At 35.3% G+C, this 17043-nt stretch overlaps 1 protein-coding gene across 6 annotated transcripts in view; it reads right to left on the reverse strand.

Annotated features, from left to right (window-relative positions):
- The window catches only part of FSTL5 (follistatin like 5), an 812423-nt gene that overhangs the window by 661042 nt on the left and 134338 nt on the right, over positions 1 to 17043 (reverse strand). For 4 of the 6 annotated variants that reach the window (XM_005556206.4, XM_015450988.3, XM_005556201.4 and 1 more), the window contains exon 3: positions 10409 to 10442. In XM_005556206.4, coding sequence (XP_005556263.2) covers positions 10409 to 10442 — 34 coding nt within the window. The remainder of the gene's footprint in view (positions 1 to 10408; positions 10443 to 17043) is intronic. The other 2 variants (XM_005556204.4, XM_005556203.4) reach the window with 1 other exon arrangement.

Genomic DNA, 17043 nt, shown 5'->3' on the forward strand with positions numbered 1-17043 from the left:
CCAGAATCTTCCCAAAAGAACAAGGTATTATCAATGTCTGATCATACCTTGGTACTTTATATTTCCATACCAGATCCTTAGTTGTTCTTAGTTCTAGAATGAACTGATACATTGATCAAAGATCTTTGTGCCAGACTACAGAATCTGCACTACTTAATTTAAGTAAAAGAGATTTATTAAGGGTTGTAGAAAATAGCTGATAGGGTTGAAAAAAAGGTTTGTGGAGTGAGCTGTTAGAAACAGTTTTTAAAGGTCCATCATAGAACTGGGACATGAAAGGATTTGCTACCTCTGCATCATCAGAATTAACCATAGAGGAAGACTTTTCCCTACCTGCTGGCTTCGGGCTTCAGAGCCACACAGCCCTTGCCATTATCTGTGAAAGGAAAATGGGTATCCCACAAAAATGGGCTGGCCTTTCAGTAAGTCATTCCATAAAAGGCCCTGCTTGCATGAATCTGATAGGAGAAACGTCAAGCAAATCTAGAAGGCTAACTGCAAAGGGATCTGGGAAATGTAGCTTTTGATATACTAGACCCTGTAAAAAAGTCTATAAAAAGGAAAGCATGCCATTTGGTGTTTGAAATGGTTATTAAGTGAACCATTTCACAGAATCCACCACAGAGCATATGCAAACTTTATTTAAAAAAGGATATTCACTAACACTTCTAAAGCAATACTGGAAGTTTTTCACAAATACACTTGCATATGTAAAAATATTCCGAATTCACATATACCAAAATGGTAACAATTGTCATTTTTAGATGATACATAGATCATCAATATTTACCTTCTTGTGAATATATACAATTCTTCTGAGGGTTATATAAAGTAACACAGAACTTGAAAAGCACTTGGCAGAGGACCTGACAGAAATTTTGTCTTTACTTTTTATTTCCCTGGCACCTAACACTGTTTCTAATATTTAAATTAACACATATTTGTTTAAATAACCTTCATTATCTGCTGCAGCTGAGCTTACCATTATCTTTTTTTTTTTTTTTTCCTGAATTCTTCTGGCAAGCTAACATTACCACAAAATTTGGGGCACACAGCAGTTGTTTCTAAATGTAGTAGTAGTTAACTACAAACAATAGTTTAAGTTATTAAGTTTGTTTCTTGTTTTTTTTTTAAGAATTTCAGATAAATTCCTTTATTTATTTATTCATTTATTTATTTTGGAGACAGGGTCACATTCTGTTACCCAGCCTAGAATGTAGTGGCATGATCATAGTTACTGCAGCCTTGAACTCATGGGATCAAGGGATCTCCAACCTCAGCCTCCAGAGGGGCTAAACTACACACGTGCCACCATGTTAGGCTAATTCTTTTATTTATTTTGATTTTTTTAGAGGCAGGGTCTCACTACGCTTTTCAGGCTGGTGTTGAACTCCTGACCTCAAGCAATCCTCCAGCCTCCCAAAACACTGGGATTACAAGCATGAGCCACTGCAACTTGGCCCTAAATTTAAATATATGCCATTATTATAACATCAAATTCGTACTCTGAGAGAATAATGCTTTACTTCCCCCCAAATAAGGAAAGCATCTTTTATATATATTTATGGTCAAAGTACTGTCTACTGTATTTTTTTCATTATGGTGCTCCATGCATCATGGGAAAAACAAGGTAAGTATTAGTGTTAGTCTAAAAATAAGTATCCTCTAGACAACTAGAGGATACTAAATATCAGTAGGTCAGGTATCTTCAAGTTTGGAAAATAAGTGAATCATAACTTAAAATTTTGTAAAATAATGGTTCGACATAGAAGTCAACACTTCTTGATCTCTAATTTTAACATTATATGAAATTAAGGCTTTCGATATATATGTTTCTACCATGGATGTACTTAAAACATGATTTTTTGCATTTTACTCAAAAGGGTTATGTAGTTAACTTCATTTAATACTTCAAACAGCACTTTGTGGCATATTATATTTATATTACAGGTTAGAAAGGGAGATTAAGAAATCTTAAGTGGGGGATAAATAATTGAGCCTAGTATTCAGAGTCTGAATTCTGGGATAAAGGATTACATAGAAATTTTTCAATAGTACAGAGCATATTCGAGCAGAATTTCCATTCAAGTGTCCTATGGATAATGATTCCATGCCCCAATAATTTAAGAAGCAATGACATAAATTTTAGTAGAATGACATTATTACTATCTAAGTAATTCAAAAAAGTTATTACCCATATAATGAGCTGCAGCTGTGAAATATATCTTATAATTATTTAAGAGGGATATTATTTGATTTTGGAATAATAGGTAAAACTCTAAATAGTGTATCATATTTAAACAACAAAAAAACCCATCTATCTACTTAGTATCATAGAAGTCATTGGGTATAATACCACTTACAGAATTGCAAACCTTTTTATATGAAATTTTTATATTAATAATTCTAAAATATATTTCAAATAACATAAAAATACTTAAAATGCACTTAACTAAATGCTAGGTTCTTAGGTAAGAAGGATGAAATACATATTCTAAAAACTCCAAGCAAATATGCTCTCTTTAATAAAGCCAAATTTCATGTTTATAGTTCCTGGACAAACAAAGCAAAAAAGGAAATGTGATAGACTGTATAATTTGTATTGACAAATGAAACAGGGATTTTCGTAAGAAAAAAAGGCAATATTCATATGAACATTTTAAGAGCTGCTCTTTCATTAAAGGCCAACCATTCTAGGTAAGTGAAGTTATTCCTTCAAGCTAAATAAATTAAGCCATCAAACACATTTTGGTTAATATTACTTGATATTCTTGAAACATGACACTCAACTATTTCAGGAGACAGCTTATGTTTTTTTGTTTGTTTGTTTGTTTTTTCTGAGACAGAGTTTTCCTCTTGTCACCCAAGCTGGAGTGCAGTGGCACAATCTTGGCCACTGCAACCTACTTCTCCCGGGTTCAAGCAATTCTACTGCCTCAGCCTCCTGAGTAGCTGGAATTGCAGGCGCCCACCACCACCCCTGGCTAATTTTTGTGTTTTTAGTAGAGACGGAGTTTCACCATGTTCACTAGGCTGTTAGGAAACTCCTGACTTCAAGTGATCCACCCGCTTTGGCTTCCCAAAGTGCTGGAATAACAGGCGTGAGCTTATATGTACTTCTTTTTACGAAACTTGCACTAGAAAGCATTTAGCTTGGCCGGGCGCGGTGGCTCACGCCTGTAATCCCAGCACTTGGGGAGGCCGAGGCGGGCGGATCACAAGGTCAGGAGATCGAGACCACGGTGAAACCCCGTCTCTACTAAAAATACAAAAAATTAGCCGGGCGCGGTTGTGGGCGCCTGTAGTCCCAGCTACTCGGGAGGCTGAGGCAGGAGAATGGCGTGAACCCGGGAGGCGGAGCTTGCAGTGAGCCGAGATCGCGCCACTGCACTCCAGCCTGGGCTGGGCGACAGAGCGAGACTCCGTCTCAAAAAAAAAAAAAAAAAGAAAGCATTTAGCTCTCTGTTAAGTCTAGAATCAAGAAATCTTGTTTTGGTGATTGAAAGAAAAGAACAATATTGAGATGTTAGTGTGTAGGTTAAGACAATACTGGATTATGCAAATAAAAGTTACTTAAGCTTCTGAATACCATTCATTTCATATCCAATGCAGATTTCAACAAATTCATTATTTATTATTAATACAAAAAAACCTAAATCAATTTATTCTGTGTTGTTTTCCCCAACATGGCTAATGTGTTGATATCTTTTTAACAGCACTGCCTTCTGGTGGGCAAAATGAGCTGCAAAATAAATGACTCTGAAACCTAGACAAGTGATCCATCGGATAAGAAAATGTATTGGTGGTAAACTTTTGAAAACTAGAGGATATATGCAAAATGGGGAGAGAAATATTATGTGGTTTGGCATAATATGAATTGAGCCCTTCTTAGAATAAACAAGAAACATGACCAGTTACTTTTTGAAAACACTTCTGGTTGATGGAAACGGGATTATTAGCTAGAGAAGGATGTTCTTCTCCCTGCTTCCTGTGGCAGAAGGACATCCATCAATATCATTTTAAATTGTAACAATTTATTTCAATGAGTTTTTTAAAGGATGGAGAATAAATACTACCCTTATACTCAGAAAAAGTTACTACTTACATTGAGGTCTGTATTACAGGAAAGCAATTTAGAGAGGCATTTGATGGCATCATTTAGATTATTTATAGTGAATAAGTTAAAATTTACTTAATTTTCTTTCATAGAATTGGTTATTGTTTTATAGAATTGTTAATTTTGAATAGTCACTAATTATTCATTGTTTTATAGAATTGTTTATTAGAACTGAAATTATGCTTTTGAATGTTTTTCAAAGTAGCAATTATTATCTTATGTGCGTAATGGCTTTCAGAATTTGTACTCAGTGTTTTACTATTTCTATTTTGAAAACTTGCATTATCACAAAAACATAAATCTCACTCACATAAAGACATGACATTTTTTAAATAGTAAAGATCATAAATGGAACAGATGCCAGCTAATGACAATCAGAAAATATTTCAATGAGCTCATTATAATTGAGAATTACATTTTAATTGATTTATTAGTCAACAATTTGCATTCGTATTGTTAAGTCGAGTATAAAGTTAAGTATTTTGACATATTTTAGATTCTCTTATTGGTAATTAAAGAGTTGCCAATTAATCATCTACTATCAAGTTATGTATATGTGACACTGATATTTTGCTGTGAGGTAACCAATACTTACTCATGAGAATGCATTCTACTCTCATTTAATTTAGAAAATTGATTTTTAATAAAATAAATCCGAGAAAATAGAATTTTTCTCATATAATGCAATTGCTATGGCATAAAAATTACAGTATAAACCATTTGTTGTCCTCACATTCTTTTACAACACTTAATTATTTTTTAAGAATTATTATTACAAGTCTACCATATATAAATTGTCTGACATTTGTTCAGCATTACTGCTTGCTAAAAACCAAGAAAATAAATCATGAATCCCTTGACTGATATTTTCAAGGAGTAAGTTTTCTTGTCTTCTAGGTACTTGAGGATTATAAGTATTGAGTATAATAGACAAAAATACTCAATTTTCATAAATTTTACAAGCAATGATTAACTCCAAAAATAACTTTCTGGACTAAATATTAACAAACATAACAATCGTAATAATGCATGTATTGGCCAGGTGTGGTGACTCATGCTTGTAATCCCAGCACTTTGGGAAACTGAGGAGGGCAGATCACCTGAGGTCAGGAGTTCAAGACCAGCCTGGCCAAAATGGCAAAACCCCGTCTCTACTAAAAATACAAAAATTAGCCAGGGGTGCTGGCATGTGTCTGTAATCCCAGCTACTCGGAAGACTGAGGCGTGAGAATTGCTTGAACCCGGGAGGTGGAGTTTGCAGTGAGCCGAGATCTCGCCGCTGCACTCCAGCCTGGGCAACAGAGTGAGGCTCTGTCTAAATAAATAAATGAATAAACAAACAAATAAAGCATGTACTGCAATTCACTAAAAATATAGTGACTAAGCATTTCATGAAATTGTAATAAACTCCATTTCAGGTATTACTTAAGCTACTGGCTATATTGTATTTTATAAATATAAAGACATGCAATAATTATACAGAGTCTCATATAGGGCCAAAATACATGAATTACCATCTTTCAGTTTTACATGACATTTTAATCGGTCAATGTAATATAGCTAATGGCTTTCAATACTAAGAATCTGAAGGCCCATTTCTATCTATTCACCATTTCTGACTGGCTACCTCACCTTGAAGTAGTGACCAACCTCAGAAACTGTGAGATTAATCTACTAGAAAGAGCTCTGAATATTCAGGCATTCTAGATTTGGAGTTCCCTATTTCCATTCTCACAGCAACACCCCTCTGACTTGATTGATATAAATATATATCCCTGGATGCATTAGGTGATTTTCAGTGCTCTGAGGTGCCAATATACAATAAAGAAAATAAAGGAGAATCTGAACATATGGCTGCATAAAAATAAACTGAAAGTAATGTATATGTACGTAAGAGAGAGTGTGTGTGTGTGTGTGTGTATGTATGTGTGTGTGTATGTGTGTGTAGCTTGCAGGTGCCATAATACCTTTATTGTCTCAAATACACACTTTTAACTTGATTAGATATAGTCTTAGCATAATATTTTCCTGTGGTTTCATATACATAAGAACATTTGCTTTATAGGAAGAACAAGTGTGTGGCTTCCCCTTTTCATGTTCACTGATATATATGACATAATACTTGTCTCATTGAGCTTATGGAGGATTATAGAGTTTTGAAAGATAAATGTTTATAATAATACCATTGTTTAATGTCCTTTTAAAATTATAAGCCTTAGAATATCTTATATGTAAAGGACTTTTAATACCATGGGTATGTTGTGCTAATATTTACCAAAAAAGATGAATCATATCAAGGGAGGTTAAGTCATTTCTCAAAGATAAGTATTTAGTAAACAAACTGGCACAAGTCCTAGATACTTTCTTAGAACACTATTGTGACGTGTTTATCATCATCGATTTTTTTTCTTAAAGTTATGAAGCACTGAACAGTATTTATGTAAATTTGCAAGACAGTCAATATTTATAACCACACGATTAAAGGAAAATAATACATAAATAATAAAATTCATGTCCATAAAATTTATAACAAAAAGTGTCACTAATAACAGTATGCTAAATTTACCTAATGTACAATTGGTAATTTGTTAAATAAACCATGATCTATTTTAGGAAAGAACAAAAATGGCAATATTGATCTAAATTATTTACCTTTTTATTTTTATTTTTTAAGAGAGAGAGTCTTGCTCTGTCACCCAGGCTGGAGTGCAGTGGCACGATCTCGGCTCACGGCAACCTGCTTCTGGCTTCAAGCTATTCTCCTGCGTTAGCCTCCTGATTATAGGCATGCACTACCATGCCTGGCTAATTTTTTTTTTTTAGTAGAGATTGGTTTTCACTATGTTGGCCAGGCTGGTCTTCTGGTCTTGAACTCCTGACCTCAAGTGATCCACCCTCCTTGGTCTCCCAAAGTGCTGGAATTACAGGTGTGAGCCACTATGCCTGGTCTGAATTATATACTTTGGATATGATTTCTCAAAATTCTAGCATGTATGAATGCTAAGTCTTATTTAATAATATGTATTTGAAGATTAAAATGAGATGATATATGTAGAAAACTCAATACAATGTCTGAAATCTAATAGATATTTACAAAAATATAAGTATTAAAATATATTATATGGAAGTGCTCATTAGGGAAATAACTTTAGAGCTCAGTGTCTCTTAATTGCAAAGTCTTAACCAAAATATAACTGGAAATGAAAAAAAATCATACTTTATTTTTATCACTTCTGAATGCGTAAAGGCAAGAGTGTCCACTTGAAAAAAACAGGAGGAGATAATTTGCAATAAAAGCAACCGAACTTTTTCGGTGGATGGACAGTCCAACATCCTTGTATTCACAGAGCAAGGGTAAGGCTGATACTGAGGAGCATGCAAGAGTGCAGTAGTACAGGCACTTTCCACAAAGGATGTTATCATTATGGTTGTCATAAATCTTTTATATTATTTTGAAAATTAAAAACTTTATTAAGTTGACAGACTCTGTAAGTTATTCGTAAACCAATAGTTACTTAAATCTCAAAGTCTATTACCATTTTCTCTGAGAACTCTAGAGAGATGCTCTCAAATATAAGTGAATAAAGAAACCATAAATTTAAATACTTCCTAAAAATTATTAGGGGTGAACTAATTTATTGTGTTTCTTATTTTAGATATGTTCCTCAAAGGAAAACATTGTCTAATAATAGTTATAAAATTCTCAAAGCATTTTAAGCACTAATGTACAATATTTAACATGTTTTATCTGTTGTATTACTGAAGAACACTTTACTAAATATGGCTGCCTGGTAGTTGATCCTTTCTTTCAAATCTGTAGGACTATCTCATTTTTCTGTTATAATCTTCAGTGCAATTTTATGGAAGGTTATCTTTAACAAACATTTTATATATTAACAAAAGTTCAGGGCACTGGTATCATTACATTGAGGTTGCTGTCATTAGCAGAAATAGGCACAGAATGCAGAAAATAAGACTTCTAGACATACTCCTCACAATGTAATAAATGTGTTTGAATAAATGAGGTTAACAATTAGTCAGGAACTTCAAAGAATTACTAGCTGATAATTGATTATTAATATCAAATGAGAACATAGCTCACATTTCAATAATTAGTAATCAATGAATATAAAATATTTGATTTTCAGAATTTTTGTCATCTGCCAATGAGTAAGCTATAGCTTTCATGGTTCGAAATGGGTTTTTATCTTTCAATATTAACATCTGAAAACATTTTTAAGAGGTCATTCCTAATTTCTAGTAAAATAACGTTTCAAGATGATTCCCATAAATAGTCAAGAAAAATGTAGTGCTATTCGAAGTAGAGACAAGCAACAAGTCCTCATGTGAACATGTATCTCTGATTTACTAGGGCCGGGAGCGGTGGCTCACGCCTGTAATCCCAGCACTTTAGGAGGCCGAGGCGAGAGGATTACAAGGTCAAGAGATCCAGACCATCCTGGCCAACACGGTGAAACTCTGTTTCTACTAAAAATACAAAAAAAATTAGCTGGGCGTGGTGGCAGGTCCCTGTAATCCCAGATACTCGGGAGGTTGAGGCAGGAGAATTCCTTGAGCCCAGGAGGCGGAGCTTGCAGTGAGCCAAGATCACACAACTGTACTCCAGCCTGGGCAACAGAGACTCTGTCTCAAAAAAAAAACAAAGTTAGTAGTCTAAAAGCCACAATGTGTGTGAAATTTCTGAACCATGTGCTGGCTACTAATAGTGAAAGGAGTGACAAACATCATCTTGAAATTGTTATTGCATTATAAAAGAAAACATGTTCCTAGAGAGTAGTTGGAAAAACGTAATTTCTACTACTTCAGATGATATGATTTATATAGCCCAAGGCAATAAATTATCAAGAAGAAAGTTACAGTACACTTATTTTACTATAAAAGCATACAAATATGATTTAAGATAAACCTGAAACCCTGAAACCCTTCATAAGAAGGAAGATGCGTACTCAGTAAACTTAAAATGCATGCATCATTTAAATGCACATCATACAGCATATCTTGAAGTAAAAATTCCCCTTTGCAACACAAAAGTATAAAACTTGGAGTTAATATGAGTGCTTGGAGGATAAATAAGTGTAATAATTTCACATATAAAATAACAAACAATACTTCAGTTTGCTGAAAATGCACACAAATAGTTTGGGAATCCCTGGAAGAACAGTCTTACATAATTCATTTGAACAAAATATATCTTGCAAAATTATTTAAAAATACAAAAGCATGTGTTTTTTATTCTTCAGCAATATAGACACACAGATGACCCAACATGGAAAAAAATACGTTGTAAAAGTCAGTCAGTTGTGGGGAAATGTGCAGACAGGATTTTATTTGGACTTGTTATAAATAAGCAAGATTGTATTGACAATCTAGAGAGCCTCTGAAGTGTAACTACCCTTTCAGCATTTCAGAAGACCATGTAAGCTTAGTAACTACTTCATGTTCATTTTTAAATTTTTGTAGAACATTGAAAAAGGTAAAAACAGTAAACGTATCTTTCTATTCAAAAAGGAGGGAAAAAAACTGGACAACTGTGCTTCACTCCTTAGACAGGCTTGGGGTTGGGATGCCTTCGGGAAGGGAAAGGTGAGCAACGAAGCCCAAAATGTAGACTAAGAAGAGCCAACACGTGAATGGAGACGCCAGAGGGAACAACCTAAGAAAAGTCTGTGATGTGCCATCATTATGATCAGCAGAAGCACAAGTTAATGGAAGCCTTTTATTGAAGGATGACAATCTACATAGACTAATTTATTATCTCGATGAGTAAACTTCAAAATTTAAGAATGTGACTATAGAGAAAAGAGTCTTCCAACATTAGAATAATGTGGCCTATTAGCATACTGGGAGCTATCGCCAACTTTTAATGCATAAATATATTGTAGCCTTTTTGTAGAAAATTAACTAGATGGCAGTGACTACATAGTCGGGTCTCCATGAAACACATTTTGAGGAAGTCCATTTGCCAATACATAGAGGAGACACAACACCAACTCGTAGGAAAAATGGTTGGTGGAGTAGTTCAATCACTACAATATAGGGAATAAATAAAATAAAGTTGACGTTTTCAAGAGCACTGTATGAAGGTGGAAAACATCAAGAAAGAATACCCAAAATCCTCAAAAGGCTCAAAATGGCTGTAAAATCACACTGAATATTTTTAATTATCATTATTTTCTCGTTTTTGACTTTTTATTCAAAGCAGCATCACATCTCTTTTTTCTTTCTTTTATGAGTTTATGTAATTGTTATCTTAAAGCAATCATTTCTTACCTTTGACTCTTGAACTTTCTTGATTTTTTTCCTGCTGGAAATAAAACAGAAAATAGGTCAAAATATGTAAGTAAATATGTGATCAACAGTTTCATATAAAGTTTCACTATAGAAGGATCAAAATGATTTTTGTACATATTCCCAGGAACATGATTCTCACCTTTAAAAATATGTACGTATAATTTTTTTGAGAGAGCATTTTGCTCTGTTGCCTAGACTGGAGTGCAATGACATGAACATGGTTCACTGAAGCCTTGACCTCCCAGGCTGGAGTGATCCTCCCACTGCAGCCTCCTAGGTAGCTGGGACTACAGACACATATCATTATTCTAGGCTAATTTCTTTTTTATTTTTTGTAGAGACGAGGCTTCCTTATTTTGCCCAGGGTGGTCTTGAACTCCTAGGCTCAAGCAATCCTCCTGCCTCAGCCTTTCAAAGTGCTAAGATTAGAGGGGTGAGCCCCTATACCCCATCTTACGTAAAATATTTTATTGGAGAAGTAATAACTCTTGGTGGGCATATAGTTCTCTAAGAAATCACTAAATTGCATGAATATGGATTTATAAATAAATAAGCAAATGGTTAATGAATAATAAATAATCATGCTTCTCAAATGCCTTAGGCCATTCCACTTAATCCTAACAGATATTAAATAATACCTTCAGAATTTGCTTTCAATGGCTCTACATTAATCATAAATTGTTGGTGAAGGAATAAGTTTAGGCACAAACATAGGGGAGAATTTTACTAAGAAAACACAAAAGACTTTTCAACTGTCTTTGCTTTAGTTTAACTTAGAATTGGACCCCATCTCACTTCTTTAAGGCTAAAGTTGACAACAATTCTATTATTTATTCAAAAGCTGCTCCAGTCAAACTTGTCTTTCAGTTTGACATTCTCCTTATTAGTTACCAAGCAACCCCAAAAGAATTAGCTTGCTTTCAACTTTTAAAGTGGATATTGTGCACTAACTTCTCAATTAATATGCAAACACAGTTTACTCTGTCTAAAAGTTTCAGGGTCTCACACTGAAAATAACTTTGAAATATGTTTCTAAGAAAAAAATGACAATGACATATAAACTGAACTGCAGAACTGTATGAATGCCAATACATTTTGGCAAAAGAGTAAGAAAATATAAAGATCTGATTTTGTTGCAAACATTAATCCAAGATTTAGAATTTCAGAATAAAATGCATAATGACAAATGTGTATTTGTTGAATCAGCTAACCTAGTGATATAATTCTGTTAGGCTTTAAAACTTGGTGTTTTAATTCTCTCATCCGAACTCACCCAACCTCTGTGTTTGAATTCTATTTAGCTCTTTATTGTTTAATTTAGAGTATCTGTTGGTCACTTAAACTAAAATTTAAATGTGCATTACTTGTATTAAAAATACTAATATAATTAGTTTTTATAATTATGTAACTAGCAGGCTTAAGTTTTCCGAAAGAACATTTGTTTTTTTTTTATTATTATTATTATTGTTATTATACTTTAAGTTCTAGGGTACATGTGCATAACGTGCAGGTTTGTTACATATGTATACTTGTGCCATGTTGGTGTGCTGTACCCATCAACTCGTCAGCACCCATCAACTCGTCATTTACATCAGGTATAACTCACAATGCAATCTCTCCCCCCTCCCCCCTCCCCATGATAGGCCCCGGTGTGTGATGTTCCCCTTCCTGAGTCCAAGTGATCTCATTGTTCAGTTCCCACCTATGAGTGAGAACATGCGGTGTTTGGTTTTCTGTTCTTGTGATAGTTTGCTAAGAATGATGGTTTCCAGCTGCATCCATGTCCCTACAAAGGACACAAACTCATCCTTTTTTATGGCTGCATAGTATTCCATGGTGTATATGTGCCACATTTCTTAATCCAGTCTGTCACTGATGGACATTTGGGTTGATTCCAAGTCTTTGCTATTGTGAATAGTGTCGCAATAATTATACGTGTGCATGTGTCTTTATAGCAGCATGATTTATAATCCTTTGGGTATATCCCCAGTAATGGGATGGCTGGGTCATATGGTACATCTAGTTCTAGATCTTTGAGGAATCGCCATACTGTCTTCCATAATGGTTGAACTAGTTTACAATCCCACCAACAGTGTAAAAGTGTTCCTATTTCTCCACATCCTCTCCAGCACCTGTTGTTTCCTGACTTTTTAATGATCGCCATTCTAACTGATGTGAGATGGTATCTCATTGTGGTTTTGATTTGCGTTTCTCTGATGGCCAGTGATGATGAGCATTTTTTCATGTGTCTGTTGGCTGTATGAATGTCTTCTTTTGAGAAATGTCTGTTCATATCCTTTGCCCACTTTTTAATGGGGTTGTTTTTTTTTTTCTTGTAAATTTGTTTGAGTTCTTTGTAGGTTCTGGATATTAGCCCTTTGTCAGATGAGTAGATTGCAAACATTTTCTCCCATTTTGTAGGCTGCCTGTTCACTCTGATGGTAGTTTCTTTTGCTGTGCAGAAGCTCTTTAGTTTAATGAGATCCCATTTGTCAATTTTGGCTTTTGCTGCCGTTGCTTTTGGTGTTTTAGACATGAAGTCTTTCCCCGTGCCTATGTCCTGAATGGTACTACCTAAGTTTTCCTCTAGGATTTTTATGGTATTAGGTCTAACATTTAAGTCTCTAATCCATCTTGAATTAATTTTCGTATAAGGAGTAAGGAAAGGATCCAGTTTCAGCTTTCTACTTATGGCTAGCCAATTTTCCCAGCACCATTTATTAAATAGGGAATCCTTTCCCCATTTCTTGTTTCTCTCAGGTTTGTCAAAGATCAGATGGCTGTAGATGTGTGGTATTATTTCTGAGGACTCTGTTCTGTTCCATTGGTCTATATCTCTGTTTTGGTACCAGTACCATGCTGTTTTGGTTACTGTAGCCTTGTAGTATAGTTTGAAGTCAGGTAGCGTGATGCCTCCAGCTTTGTTCTTTTGACTTAGGATTGTCTTGGAGATGCGGGCTCTTTTTTGGTTCCATATGAACTTGAAAGCAGTTTTTTCCAATTCTGTGAAGAAACTCATTGGTAGCTTGATGGGGATGGCATTGAATCTATAAATAACCTTGGGCAGTATGGCCATTTTCACGATATTGATTATTCCTATCCATGAGCATGGTATGTTCTTCCATTTGTTTGTGTCCTCTTTTATTTCACCGAGCAGTGGTTTGTAGTTCTCCTTGAAGAGGTCCTTTACATCCCTTGTAAGTTGGATTCCTAGGTATTTTATTCTCTTTGAAGCAATTGTGAATGGAAGTTCATTCCTGATTTGGCTCTCTGTTTGTCTGTTACTGGTGTATAAGAATGCTTGTGATTTTTGCACATTAATTTTGTATCCTGAGACTTTGCTGAAGTTGCTTATCAGCTTAAGGAGATTTTGGGCTGAGACAATGGGGTTTTCTAAATATACAATCATGTCATCTGCAAACAGGGACAATTTGACTTCTTCTTTTCCTAACTGAAGACCCTTGATTTCTTTCTCTTGCCTAATTGCCCTAGCCAGAACTTCCAACATTATGTTGAATAGGAGTGGTGAGAGAGGGCATCCCTGTCTTGTGCCAGTTTTCAAAGGGAATTTTTCCAGTTTTTGCCCATTCAGTATGATATTGGCTGTGGGTTTGTCATAAATAGCTCTTATTATTTTGAGGTACGTTCCATCAATACTGAATTTATTGAGCGTTTTTAGCATGATGGGCTGTTGAATTTTGTCAAAAGCCTTTTCTGCATCTATTGAGATAATCATGTGGTTCTTGTCTTTGGTTCTGTTTATATGCTGGATTATGTTTATTGATTTGCAAATGTTGTACCAGCCTTGCATCCCAGGGATGAAGCCCACTTGATCATGGTGGATAAGCTTTTTGATGTGCTCCTGAATCCGGTTTGCCAGTATTTTATTGAGGATTTTTCATCGATGTTCATCAGGGATATTGGTCTAAAATTCTCTTTTTTTGTTGTGTCTCTGCCAGGCTTTGGTATCAGGATGATGTTGGCCTCATAAAATGAGTTAGGGAGGATTCCCTCTTTTTCTATTGATTGGAATAGTTTCAGAAGGAATGGTACCAGCTCCTCCTTGTACCTCTGGTAGAATTCAGCTGTGAATCCATCTGGTCCTGGACTTTTTTTGGTTGATAGGCTATTAATTATTGCCTCAATTTCAGAGCCTGCTATTGGTCTATTCAGGGATTCAACTTCTTCCTGGTTTAGTCTTGGAAGAGTGTAAGTGTCCAGGAAATTATCCATTTCTTCTAGATTTTCTAGTTTATTTGTGTAGAGGTGTTTATAGTATTCTCTGATGGTAGTTCGTATTTCTGCGGAGTCGGTGGTGATATCCCCTTTATCTTTTTTTATTGTGTCTGTTTGATTCTTCTCTCTTTTCTTCTTTATTAGTCTTGCTAGTGGTCTGTCAATTTTGTTGATCTTTTCAAAAAACCAACTCCTGGACTCATTGATTTTTTGGAGGGTTTTTTGTGTCTCTATCTCCTTCAGTTCTGCTCTGTTCTTAGTTATTTCTTGCCTTCTGCTAGCTTTCAAATGCGTTTGCTCTTGCTTCTCTAGTTCTTTTAATTGCGATGTTAGAGTGTCAATTTTAGATCTTTCCTGCTTTCTCTTGTGGGCATTTAGTGCTATAAATTTCCCTCTACACACTGCTTTAAATGTGTCCCAGAGATTCTGGTATGTTGTATGTTTGTTCTCATTGGTTTCAAAGAACATCTTTATTTCTGCCTTCATTTCATTATGTACCCAGTAGTCATTCAGGAGCAGGTTGTTCAGTTTCCATGTAGTTGAGCAGTTTTGATTGAGTTTCTTAGTCCTGAGTTCTAGTTTGATTGCACTGTGGTCTGAGAGACAGTTTGTTATAATTTCTGTTCTTGTACATTTGCTGAGGAGTGCTTTACTTCCAATTATGTGGTCAATTTTGGAATAAGTGCGATGTGGTGCTGAGAAGAATGTATATTCTGTTGATTTGGGGTGGAGAGTTCTATAGATGTCTATTAGGTCTGCTTGCTGCAGAGATGAGTTCAATTCCTGGATATCCTTGTTAACTTTCTGTCTCGTTGATCTGTCTAATGTTGACAGTGGAGTGTTGAAGTCTCCCATTATTATTGTATGGGAGTCTAAGTCTCTTTGTAAGTCTCTAAGGACTTGCTTTATGAATCTGGGTGCTCCTGTATTGGGTGCATATATATTTAGGAGAGTTAGCTCTTCCAGTTGAATTGATCCATTTACCATTATGTAATGGCCTTCTTTGTCTCTTTTGATCTTTGATGGTTTAAAGTCTATTTTATCAGAGACTAGTATTGTAACCCCTGCTTTTTTTTGTTCTCCATTTGCTTGGTAAATCTTCCTCCATCCCTTTATTTTGAGCCTATGTATGTCTCTGCATGTGAGATGGGTCTCCTGAATACAGCAGACTGATGGGTCTTGACTCTTTATCCAGTTTGCCAGTCTGTGTCTTTTAATTGGAGCATTTAGTCCATTTACATTTAAGGTTAATATTGTTATGTGTGAACTTGATCCTGCCATTATGATACTAGCTGGTTATTTTGCTTGTTAGTTGATGCAGTTTCTTCCTAGCCTCGATGGTCTTTACATTTTGGCTTGTTTATGCAATGGCTGGTACCGGTTGTTCCTTTCCATATTTAGTGCTTCCTTCAGGGTCTCTTGTAAGGCAGGCCTAGTGGTGACAAAATCTCTAAGCATTTGCTTATCTGTAAAGGATTTTATTTCTCCTTCACTTATGAAACTTAGTTTGGCTGGATATGAAATTCTGGGTTGAAAATTCTTTCTTTAAGAATGTTGAATATTGGCCCCCACTCTCTTCTGGCTTATAGAGTTTCTGCCGAGAGATCTGCTGTTAGTCTGATGGGCTTCCCTTTGTGGGTAACCCGACCTTTCTCTCTGGCTGCCCTTAACATTTTTTCCTTCATTTCAACTTTGGTGAATCTGGCAATTATGTGTCTTGGAGTTGCTCTTCTCGAGGAGTATCTTTGTGGCGTTCTCTGTATTTCCTGGATTTGAATGTTGGCCTGCCCTACTAGGTTGGGGAAGTTCTCCTGGATGATATCCTGAAGAGTGTTTTCCAACTTGGTTCCATTTTCCCCCTCAATTTCAGGCACCCCAATCAGATGTAGATTTGGTCTTTTTACATAATCCCATACTTCTTGCAGGCTTTGTTCATTTCTTTTTCTTCTTTTTCGAAAGAACATTTGTTAATGAGAATCTCTGTCTCCCTCCCTCTCCTCTATTAACATTCATTCAGTCAGTCAGTCAGTCATTTATTCATTCATTATTTCACCAAATATGTATGGATCACTTTTTATGTGCCAGACACTATTCCTGGTGATAAGACTATACGGGATGAACAAAATAAAAAAAATTTGTGTCTTCATGGAGCAGACTGTATACATTTTATTCAGAAAAGACATGCTACAGAAGGTGACAGTGTTGGAGTAGAGTGACTGCAATTATACACATAGCCACAGGGATAAATTCATTTTTGAATAAAATTGTGAATGAGGTGAACATGATCCGAGCATATATATATGAAAACCAGGTCCTAGGGGAGAAAAAAATTTCTAATGTCCTCAGTCACATGCAAGAGTTCTTAGCACTGTCAAAAA

This window comes from Macaca fascicularis, chromosome 5, assembly GCF_037993035.2.
Source record: "Macaca fascicularis isolate 582-1 chromosome 5, T2T-MFA8v1.1".
NCBI lineage: Eukaryota > Metazoa > Chordata > Mammalia > Primates > Cercopithecidae > Macaca > Macaca fascicularis.